This window comes from Ptychodera flava, chromosome 20 (assembly GCF_041260155.1).
Source record: "Ptychodera flava strain L36383 chromosome 20, AS_Pfla_20210202, whole genome shotgun sequence".
Taxonomy (NCBI): domain Eukaryota; kingdom Metazoa; phylum Hemichordata; class Enteropneusta; family Ptychoderidae; genus Ptychodera; species Ptychodera flava.
This window is the reverse complement of record NC_091947.1, coordinates 14,439,614-14,451,604: the sequence shown is the minus strand read 5'-3', so window position 1 is coordinate 14,451,604 and position 11,991 is coordinate 14,439,614. Positions and strand designations below refer to the sequence as shown.

At 38.5% G+C, this 11,991-nt stretch overlaps 1 protein-coding gene across 7 annotated transcripts in view; it reads left to right on the top strand.

Annotated features, from left to right (window-relative positions):
- Positions 1-349: 349 nt before the first annotated feature.
- LOC139120117 (E3 ubiquitin-protein ligase TRIM56-like) overlaps positions 350-11,991 on the top strand; it is a 37,593-nt gene continuing 25,951 nt past the window's right edge. The window contains exons 1-8 of one of the 7 annotated variants that reach the window (XR_011549041.1): positions 350-491; positions 1,040-2,194; positions 2,786-2,854; positions 3,352-3,571; positions 4,286-4,710; positions 4,963-5,180; positions 5,685-6,542; positions 6,583-7,394. Coding sequence is in view for 5 of the 7 variants with exons in the window: in XM_070684212.1 (XP_070540313.1) it covers positions 1,085-2,194; positions 2,771-2,854; positions 3,352-3,571; positions 4,286-4,710; positions 4,963-5,180; positions 5,685-5,754 (2,127 nt within the window). In the remaining 2 variants the exon portion in view is untranslated. Of the gene's footprint in view, positions 492-1,039; positions 2,195-2,770; positions 2,855-3,351; positions 3,572-4,285; positions 4,711-4,962; positions 5,181-5,684; positions 7,395-9,087; positions 9,540-10,077; positions 11,241-11,991 lie in introns of those variants that run through there. The other 6 variants (XR_011549040.1, XM_070684213.1, XM_070684212.1 and 3 more) reach the window with 6 other exon arrangements.

Sequence of the window (11,991 nt, the reverse complement as noted above, 5' to 3'; positions counted from 1 at the left end):
GAGCTGATAAATAAAATAAATACCCATAAAGAAAGTCCTTGAACGAGCATAAGGCCATATAAAGAAAATTCTTTGTTTGCCGTCCTTTGATTTTTGAAAAGTTTAAAAGCCAGCCAGGGATAAAAACAAACACAGACAAAAAACACAAGTGTATTAACATAAGCTAAATTTAGTTGGTTTCTTTTGGAAAAATAATATATATATTTCTAATGGACAGGTGTAAACATTGTGTTTGTTTTCTTAATTTTCTCTGAAACCTACCAGCACGCGGACTGCAAACCAATAATTTTATTTAAAGCGCCAAACGGTGGAAAGCACATTTCATAGAACAACCAGTGATTCCTTCAGTCTCCGTCCTACACTATATCTTCTCGCTGTATGTATGAACTCTCATCGACACCTCTGTTGTGCGCATGACAAGTGAAACTACAGAGTGAATATTGTTTCTGTGTGGTGATCCCACACTTCAATGGGTCCGACAAAAGGTTGAGGTAAGCCATGGTTAATAACAATACACATTATTAGCCAAGTGCCTTAGTTAATAATCACGTGTCTTTATTTTACCAAGCTGATACATGTAAATATTTTACTACGCTGACATATTGTCATGTTGAAATCACAACAGCACATAATACAACCATATCACCTGAATTTTTCCTTGAGTCAAAATAGCTGACTCCGGTTATTGTCGCCATGCTGCATGCTACAGCATGCCATGTGTTAAGTTAGTGTAACGGAGAGATGACATACTGAAAACTGTTAAAGAATACTTGTCGAGTTCACTAGTTATTTAAAGCACACCGCTAACTGTGTACGTGCCAAACTGCGACACCGTCAAGGGATACGCTTACGTGCCCTAAAACAGCTTGTCGTTCCAAATCATAGCGCTGTACTTGCTTATTACACCGCAATGCTCTGGGCAAAGAGCGAGTCTTGTGTGAAGACAGTAGCTGGGCATTTCCTTATACCAACCTTTTTTTCTTTTTCCGTGTTGTGAAGCGCTATTGTCTTTTGAAGTATTTTGTTTGCAATTCAACAGCAGCCATTGTTGTTCGCGATAAGTGGTTGACCTGTACCCGACAACATGGCGGAAGGTGGGGAACCAATCTCAGGTTCCCCGAAGAAGCTAATGAACGAGATCGACGACAAGATCCTTCTTTGTCCGATATGCATGAATCGTTTCACCTCTCCTAAAATTTTGCCGTGTTTTCACACCTTCTGCCAGAAATGTCTGACAGATTGGGTTCAAAATAACGAAGGGCGTCTAGGCTGCCCAAACTGCAAACAACAATGGCCTTTGCCCTCTGCAGGCGCGTCTGAAATTGACGACAACCGTTTTTTGAACGACTTGATAGAAGTGATTAACAACTTTAGCGAAGATTCAACGAAGCCAAGCTGCGAAATTTGCCAAAAAGTAGCGAAGGTATGGTGTAAAGATTGTGGCCAATATTTCTGCGCAGACGAGTGTCTCAAAGCACACAAAGTGGTGAGGTCATTAAAAGATCACCAACTCATGACTATAGAGGAGTACAATAAGGAAGTAAATTCGCCACACTTCAGAGTCCTGCAGCCTAGATTCTGCGATAAACATACCAGTACTCAGTTAGATTACTATTGCGATTCCTGCCAGGCTTTAACATGTCTCAAGTGCCTGGTAGTTGAGCATCCAGCACCAGAACATAAAGTAATCTCGATCGACGAAGCTTTGAAAAAGTATACACCGCAACTGGAAGGTTACCTCACAACCGTCGAAAAAAAAATTGATCAATTGAAACAGTCGACAGTTCAGACGAATGAAGTATTGAATAAATTAGAAGAGAATAGAAAAAATTCTGAGACGGAAATAAACGCAGCAACCGAGAAAATACGAAATGAAGTTAAGATAGAGGGGCAAAGGTTATTGAACGATTTGCAGGGCATGTACAAACCAAAACGAAAACAAATTGATGAGCGGATTGGGGTGTTAGATTTTAAAATGGGTTGTGCAGAAAGTGTGCATTCCTATCTCAGTAATATCATGAAGTATGGGGGACCGGTTGATGTCATGTCGGCAAAGAAGGACATCGACCGCCATATTGAGGAGCAGGCGAAAAAAAAGGAAACACCAGTGAAGCTGTCGAGTGGAATCACTTTTGAAGAAAATGTCGATCACATCCCGATACATCTGGGATGCCTCAAGTCAGATGTGGCAAAGGTAATTTTGCTAGTTATGGCACTGCATAATGTTTAAAAAATAACTTTTGCAAACAGGCTACAGTGTTTTGGGCCACTGGGCTGTCATTGGAGGAAAGTTCAAGCAAAGACCTTAGGGGTCGTAGATAATTAAAACACGCTTTTCAATCGTTGTTTGTCGCGTATACAGTCTGATTCAAACCGCCCCTTACCGAAACTGGAAGTTTGAAACTGTAATTTGAACTCTCCAGAAACATGATAATTACTTAAAAGGTTACTGAAAGTTTAAACCAATGACGCGTTTTTTAACAAATAAAATATTAGCTTTTAGTTTTTCACGCGAGCGGTAGAGCGAAAATTGTGTCACGACTGTATGTAGACTTTGGTTTCCTTTTTAAAATCAACAACGAATGTAATAGCTCATTTCTTCGCAGATGTTCAAGCTCGATAAAAATATCTACAACAATTCTGCATTAAATCATGAAGATACGGCATACTAACTGTGAATTGGCAAAGTAACCATGTCACTCGGCCCTTTTCAGAGTACAGTACTTCCAATTCTCCAATTTTTGTTTCTGATCTTGCAACTTAAAATCAGACTTCAAAATTGCAGACACCTGGTCAACAAAGACGTGGGTCCCGTGAAGAACAACAACAAGCCACTGCTTCTTCTGCTACTCAGGTATGTGGCCAATGATCAAGGGATAGAACATTTTATATATTGAGGCCCTGGAACAATAACTGTTTAACGACTTTTTTCAACCTGTCACTTTTAAACGGGTATACGTAAAAAGACGTCTTTTTCTCTGAGTCCTGTTTTTCTCCTTTCCAACCCCCTTTGGAGATTTTTTCAAGATCTGCAGGTGTCCCCCAAGTGTCCAAGAGATTTGTAAATATGTACCCAACATAGCTGTTGCATATCACTTCTACGATCTCAAAGTACCATGCAAAGGTCCAATGTTCATGGATACTGACAACAATTAAATCACTTGTGACCTATTTCTGGTACTTGTATGATCTTGCTCCAGCATTGCAAGGTGAACAAACAAAAGTTGCCTTTATTTTGCTACATTATGACAATGTCAACCTTGACGTGGTAATGCATATGACGTAGTAATGCATATGACGTAGTACTGCAACTGACCGAAAACACTGCTATTTCATTTTTTCCTTTGCTAGAGTGTTTACAGCCAAGTGGTGGCAACCATTGTCCCTACCGCGTTGAAAATACCTGGCAACGAACCGAAAACGGCCATAGAGGGCGTTGCAAAAGATGTAGGGGTAGACTACTACTACTACAAGAATGACGGCAAAACCATACTATTGCAGGGTAGTTTAGAGCAAGTTACTAAAGTCAATGCCGAAATATGCCGTTTGCAAAGAGGCGAACATCTACAGGGTAATGAACTTGCATCATTGTTCATTGATTTACAGAATTGTCAATTATGACCTGTATTTTGCTACTGTATGGGAATACTTTATAATTGCTTCCGTGGCTATTTCACCCTCGATTCAAAGACATTTTGTTTATTTTATGATGTCATGACAATGCATCTTACTGCGATGTAACCACAACAATGATATAGGCAATGAATATTGTCAAAATTTTAAACAGAATAACACTTAAACTTATGCGAAACATAATTTGAGAACTATAAAAATTACAAACGACCTCAAAGGAGGTCTAAAACTGCAGCAAGCGAAAATTAATACAGTAAAAAAAATTTTGGCCGACCGGTGAGAGATAAAATATTTGTTAAAAGGTAGAGGATAAAAACTGCAACAGGTTAAAACAAATACAGTAAAATACTGACCGACCAGCTGGAAATAAAACACTTGCAAAGCGCAAGTGTCTTCAGTTTATAAACTTGAAAGACAGAGTGTCACATTTAGACAAAGAAATTACTTTTCAATGAAACAATTGCTTTGTGTTGAACAAAGCAACGAGATATTGTCGCATTCAAGTTCGTGGCGTTGAGTAAGAGCGATTAGTTTCACGTTGCTGGAAACTGATTAGTGAGTATGATAACCTCGCGAGATCATGTCACGAGCGCAGATAATCTCTCTCTTCCTGAATTTTCTTAAACTTTTATTTTACGATGATCGTATACAGCCAAAGAAACGCAGTTCACCAGACTGCCAATACCACAAGGTGTCGGAAACGGAAGTGTCACAGTTCATCGTCTGCATTCCCTACCAGAGGGAAACGTCGTAGCGCGGCATGGGTCACCAAAGTCTTCGCGCTCGAATTCTCTGGGAGAGTATCTCGACAGTCTTAGAAGATGCCGCATATGTTTGAACGACGTCAAAAACCCGAGAGAACTGCCATGTAAACACTCATTCTGCAAGACATGCTTGGATAAATATGAAAAGAGCTCTGGATTGCGCTGTCCGACATGTAATGAATGTCGCGAAACTCGGACAGGCAACATGCCACCAGGTACTATGACGCATGTGGTGAAGAGGGGCAGCTTACCAGGTTATACCTCATGTAATACAATCGTTATAACCTACACCTTCAAGGGCGGGGAGCAAGGGGTAAGTTATTAGATTAACTGTCATTGTGTATGAATTGTATGTTTTTCTCTGCGTCCTTATCTCTGGTGGCATATATCAATTCACGTAAGTGCTAAAATATTTGTCCAGCAAAAATATTTGTACAATCAATTTATGACCCTTAGATTCCTTCGCTGTAGAAGTAATATTTGATATATCACTTGCGACGTCATGGTTGACATGGTAATGATTAGTGTACATTGCAGACCAAATAAGTATGGGAGTTTCTTTCAGGAACAACATCCCCACCCAGGGCAGCCGTACCAGGGCACAACTCGCACAGCGTTTCTTCCCGACAACGCTGAGGGACGAGAGGTTTTGAGATTACTGAAAATCGCCTTTGATCGTAAACTCACCTTTACTATCGACACATCAAGGACAACCGGACTAAAAGATTCGATTGTCTGGAATGATATTCGTCACAAAACTGGACAACAGGGCGGGGCAGAAGGGTAAGCACTTCAGCTGTATCATACTAGCGACATAAATTGCCACTATGGAGACAGAAGGACACCTGCAAACCACGCGTATATACATACACACAGGTGACTGACTAGAATCCTATACTAACTGTCAGACTGGGAGATCGATGAACTCATGATATCATTTTCTACTTTCTGTGACGTGGGAGACTTCAGGGGTTGTGCTGACTCTGTGATTGTTGCACGACACAAAAAGGCAACAAATTTGATAATTGTATTTACATGGGTTATACATTTTCACTCATTTAATTATGTGTCTCGTAACACATTATTATACTCATGGGCTAAGCCAACGACTAGTCTCGCGAGATCTCGACGCTGAGCGGGATAAGCCCACATTACTAGGGAGACTAATCGCCCTGAAATAATAAATGTCCCAAACAAATATGGAGGAACATTAAAGAAATGGGAACTCAAGTACTTTGCTTTATGTATGTATCGGAATGAATTTGTAATCATCGTTTTTTTTTTCAGGTATGGATACCCAGATCCTGAATATCTGACAAGGGTGAAGGACGAACTGGCCGCACTAGGAGTGGAATAGAAAGACCGCTTCTTCTGGAACTCCTCAATGTATTAACAACGGACAATCAGTCTGTTATGTACATGTGAAAAGCACAACTTGTCTTTTTTAAAGCACGTTTAAGCTTGGTATTTTCTCGTACACAATTCCGTCAGTTCCATCTTTTGGTTACGTTTACCATGGGTAAATAAGAAACAATGTCGTTCACTTTTTGAATATGTAAATTACTATCGTCGGTGCTGTGAATTACATGATATGGCATTCTCTATTAACAAGGAGAGGTGTTTCGAAAGTTTTAAACGTTATCAATTTCGTCTGTTTCTCAGTCAAAGAACTTGCTTCAATATAAAAAAATAATCTTTTGGTAAGAGGTGTTAGTTTGTCAAATCCTCAGTATACAGACTTACCTTTTTCATCCTTATAAAAGTATATTGTGCATTCTCTAGGACACATATCCTATTTGTCAATTTGCCCGATACTGAACTAAACAACGTTTATATTTTTTTCAGTTGATCCATAAACAATTTAAAAACCCATCAAATCTCAGGAGATGTTTGTTTGTGCAATGAAACAGCAGTATATGATATGTGTCTTAATTCTTAGCAATGGGTGTATTTAAATTTACTTTTACTGCGTTATATATAGGGGTTATATTTGTAGATGGGGGAAATTCTTCTTTTTCACCTATGTAAAAAATAACGTGGGTGATATCATTATCATTTTCCATTACCATGCTTTGACTAATACTGATAAAATCACCGATATTCATTCATCTACCACATCTACAGACTGTCAATGATGTGTGTCAGGTGCTCTTGGAAAATAAAAGAGTTAGACTATCGTTCATAGGTTGCCAAACGAAATTTTAAGCCATTCTTTTCCACAATTATTAAAAAACCCGCGGTCACCATTCAATATTCTGTAATAGTGAAGCCAATTTCCTTTAATATATTATTACATTTGACATTTCTAGAGGCAGACGTCGCCGATGGAAAAATGGAAAAATTAATTTTGACAAAGATGATACGGAGTGAAAAGTTAACTTTCGCTACAAGTTTCAAAACATCATGTATACCAGCAAGGGCTTGTAAAGTTTTTGAGTCCACATATTTGCCAATTACGTGCACTCAGTAATGTAAAAATGTGTTTTCTTAGGGAAAACAACAAGAAAAACAGACCACAATTAGTATTCATTTTTATGGGTCAGGCGCATTGTCAAACTGAAATTTTTCACGTGCATTTTTAGAAACAGCCTCTCACATTATTCTATACTTGGCAGAAAAAATGGTCATCGTGGAGAGATATCGACTTTGTCGAGTGGTAACACATCGAAATAATAGTGAAGATAGAAGTACAGAAAACATTGTTTTCATGCATAAATCCGTATAACTGAAATCACAGATTAAAGTCATAATATGGTCCATGTAATAATTCACTTCTGCTTCAACTGACCACAGTCGCCGTCTTAACGTTTGAAATGTGTTCAGAGTAGAAGATTCACAGTTTGTAAGCCCTCCTTTGTATTATAATCAATCCACATTTTTTTGATAAGCAAGCAGCTTTGAAGAAATGATCGACTTTGCTGCATTTTCAAGAATATATTTTGAAATAGTGTCATTTTGGTGATATCCAGAATAATAAACCACATATGTCCTTAAATATCATCCTGGAATTATCCTGTAAAGTTGATGCCATCAGATCAAGTCGTGAAAAGCAGTGAGAAATAACATGTCCACTTCTGTAGCCACGGTTTTTATTGACATACCATGCATTGTGGGTGAAAATATACTCTATGTTTGGCTCAACACTATCGTTATATGAATATTACACATAAACTTAAATCCTTTTGGGCGTCATTGAATGCTTGAACTGTGAATGACTTTTAACGGAGATCCACCCAAACCCAGAACTTCAATCAACCTACGGGGTAACAGCGAAGTCATCACCAAAAATCTTTCTTGTTTTTCTGAACGAAAAATATTAAGTCCAATCAAAATTGTAGGTCCAGTTTTGTTATCAATAATCTGATCGCACCACTTTAATTGACTACGAGCACAGCCTTACAGCCTATATGTTTGCTATCACTCGAGTGATCTCAAAAAGCAGTACTGCATAAACAGTGCACAGAAATGATGTGTAGAGGAGGTGCGGTTTATAACTGTGTATCTACCTGTCACCGAATTTCTGAATCCCCAATATAAGTGTCAAGCAAACGTACAACCAGACTGAAAAATCCGTCGCTCGAGGGCGCTCTCTACAACCCCCCCTCCTCTTATGTGGAGCGTACAGAGCGTCTTCGGGCGACGGATCTTCCAGTCTCACGTGCAACTGCATTTAAATCATACCTTGCTCTCATTAAATAGAGAGCTCCTGAACTTTTGCAAACAGCTTTAATATGTCATTACTGGAATAGATCGATGATAACAGTGACACTAAGCTATCACACACCCGTAAAGGTTAAATAAGGTCACTCCGTTAAAGGTTGGTCACAAGGAAGTAGTCATTTGCTTGGCTTTACCCACTTCGTATAAATCTATAGTGACGAAAAGAAATAATGCAGCCTGACCTGCCATTGAAAACATAGCTAAGGCTGAGCCTGCCATTTATAACAGCAGATAATCTGTCGGAGAGTTTAAATTGGGAATGAAGAGAGAAATTTCCCATTTGGCTTTACATTGCCTTACTCTGTATCAGGGGATACGCAAAATGAGTGTATCACTTTGAATGAGTCAGTCATCCAGGGATGCTTCTGTACACGGACTCCAGGAATGGGAATGTGCTAAGGATGCATGCGAGAATACGGTTATTTTATCGGAATAGACGATATATCAAGTTACTCATCGTGTGTGACGGGTATTTGAACAGTGAGTATATAGGTATATAAGCATATAGGTGCAAAAGTGAAAATACAATGCAGAATTTACAAAATAAAAAATCTGATACTTTGGGAACATTTAGAAATGTCCTGTGATGAACATAGTATTTCTTTGATATGAATATTTAAGTGCACACATACATACATAGATACATACATAGATACATACATAGATACATAGATACATACATAGATACATACATACATACATACATACATACATACATACATACATACATACATACATACATACATACATACATACATACATACATACATACTGAGACAGAAAGAAAGAAAGACAGACAGACAGATACATACATACAAACATATATATATATATATATATATATATATATATATATATATATATATATATATATATATATATATATATATATATATATATATATATATATATATATGAGATCTCGTGGAAAAAGCATCGAGTCACTCTAAAATAAGCAAGCGATGTAATCTTTGCATACCAGAAAAGCTAAGCATTATCAATGCTGACAAATCTACGCTGTTAAACAAACGCTTTAAGTTCCTTTCAAAATGTCACCACCAAAACAAATATTATTTATCAAATTTTAACACCACCTACAATTAGAATGGCACGTCCCAATCATATAAATGAGAGTGCAGAGCTAAGGATCCTTTCACTTATGTCTGAAAGGTTGCAGGATACATGAAACTTAAGTAACTGACTTGAAGTAATTTGTGTTTATATATGTCACTTTGGAAAACATATTTCATAAAACAAGCCAGTAGCTCATTCAGTCTCCCTCCTACATTATATCTTATCAATTTATGAACTCCGATCCGAACGACCCCTCTTGTTATGCGCATGTCGAGCGAAACTAAAGAGTGAACATTAATGTCTGTATGTGGTGATCCCACACGTCAGTTGGTCTGACAAACATTTCAGGTAAGTCATAATTAATAATGAGATACACTGATTACGAAGTGATTTTATCAAGTTTATACCATTCGCATTTATTTGCATTATCCATTTACGTAAATATTTACCATGCTGACATAATGTAATGTTGAACATCAAAGCATCGAAGGTTACAAACGTATTCAAAACTAATAGTTTTCCTGGAATAAGGATAGCCATAGACACTGGAGTAAACTGACACTTGTAACTGTCGCCATGCTGCACACGACTAGTTAGTTTGAAAGCCCGCACCTAGAAAACTTGTATAGTTTACTCGCCATTTAAAGCAAACCACTAGCTTTGTACGTGCCGAACTACGACAGCTACTACGACGCCGTTAAGGGGGGTGCCTCAACAGATAGCATGTCGCTTCAAATCATACGATTGTACATGGTTATAACAGTAATCGCTCTAGGTCCAGAGAGGATTTTGTGTGAAGATACTGCCTATTTCCTCTTACCATCTAATGTTATTCCTTCTTTTAATCTCTATTATCCCCTAAATTATTTTATTAACGATTCAACAGCAGCCATTGTTGTTCGCTATCAAGTGGTTGACCCTGTACCCGACAACATGGCGGAAGGTGGGGCACCAATCTCAGGTGCTACGGAGAAGTTAATGAACGAGATCGACGACAAGATCCTTCTTTGTCCGCTATGCATGAATCGTTTCACCTCTCCTAAAATTTTGCCGTGTTTTCACACCTTCTGCCAGAAATGTCTGACAGATTGGGTTCAAAATAACCAAGGGCGTCTAGTCTGCCCAAACTGCAAACAACGATGGCCTTTGCCCTCTGCAGGTGCGTCCGAAATTGACGACAACCGTTTTTTGAACGACTTGATAGAAGTAATTACAAACTTTAGCGAAGATTCAATGAAGCCAAGCTGCGAAATTTGCCAAAAAGTAGCGAAGGTATGGTGTAAAGATTGTGGCCAATATTTCTGCGCAGACGAGTGTCTCAAAGCACACAAAGTGGTGAGGTCATTAAAAGATCACCAACTCATGACTATAGAGGAGTACAATAAGGAAGTAAATTCGCCACACTTCAGAGTCCTGCAGCCTAGATTCTGCGATAAACATACCAGTACTCAGTTAGATTACTATTGCGATTCCTGCCAGGCTTTAACCTGTCTCAAGTGCCTGGTAGTTGAGCATCCAGCACCTGAGCACAAAGTTATCTCCATCGACAAAGCTTTCGAAAAGTATACACCGCAACTACAAGGTTACCTCACAACCGTCGAAGAAAAGATTGATCAATTTAAACAGGCGATGGTTAAGACAAATAAAGTGTTGAATAAATTAGAAGAGAACAGAAAAAACTGTGAGAGCAAAGTAAACGCAGCAACTGAGAAAATTCGAAATGAAGTTAGGAGAGAGGGTGAAAGGCTATTGAACGATTTGCAGGGCATGTACGAACCACAACGAAAACAAATTGATGAGCGTATTGGAGTGTTAGATTTTAAAATGGGTAGTGCAGAAAGTGTGCACTCCTATCTCAGTAATATCATGAAGTATGGGGGACCGGTTGATGTCATGTCGGCAAAGAAGGACATCGACCGCCATATTGAGGATCAGGCGAAAGAAAAGGAGACACCTGTGATGCTGTCGAGTGGAATCACTTTTGAAGAAAATGTCGATCACATACCGATACATCTGGGATGCCTCAAGTCAGATATCGGTTTGGAAAAGGTAATTTTGCTAGTCATGACACCGCAAAGCGTGTAAAAAATAAAGTCAGACTTTTGCAAAGAGGCGCGTTTGGGTCACGGGGTTGTCATTGGAGGAAAGTTCAAGCATAGATAATTAAAACACGCGTGGCAAACGTTGTTTGTCGCGTATTCAGTCTGACTTCAAACCATCCCCTTAACGAACGAAGTTTGAAACTATCATTTGAAATCCCATAAACATGATAATTACTGTAATAGGTCGTTGAAAGTTTGAGCTGTTGACACGTTTTTTGAGCAAACAAAATATTAGCTGTGATTGAGTGTCACAGATATAATTATGCACGTTACGTTTCGTACACGACGTAACCTTTGCACATCGTTAGGATGAACTTTCTATCATGGTTTTGTAATCATTGACTGTAGAACGCGCACCCCGGGGACAGACATTCGGACTCTCAAACTTTTACAATTCTCTTCTGATATACCACATGTTGGGGTTAATTTTAAAGCCCTTGGTGGAAGAAACTTTTTCATGGTTTAGTTTTTCGAAATTCGAAAATTTTTATATTTCTCTTTTGAGTTAACACAGGGATGGCGGCCATTTTGAATTTCTAATATCGGTAAATCTTGGGTTATTTGTTTCACTAGTACCAAAATTTGCATGGTGACCCCGATTTTTATTCTTGATTTTAAAGAGAATGGTTGAAAGATTCCTTGAGGGAAGTTGGAGCAAAAGTTTAAGTATTTCACTTTCGAGGTGCATATTACCTTAA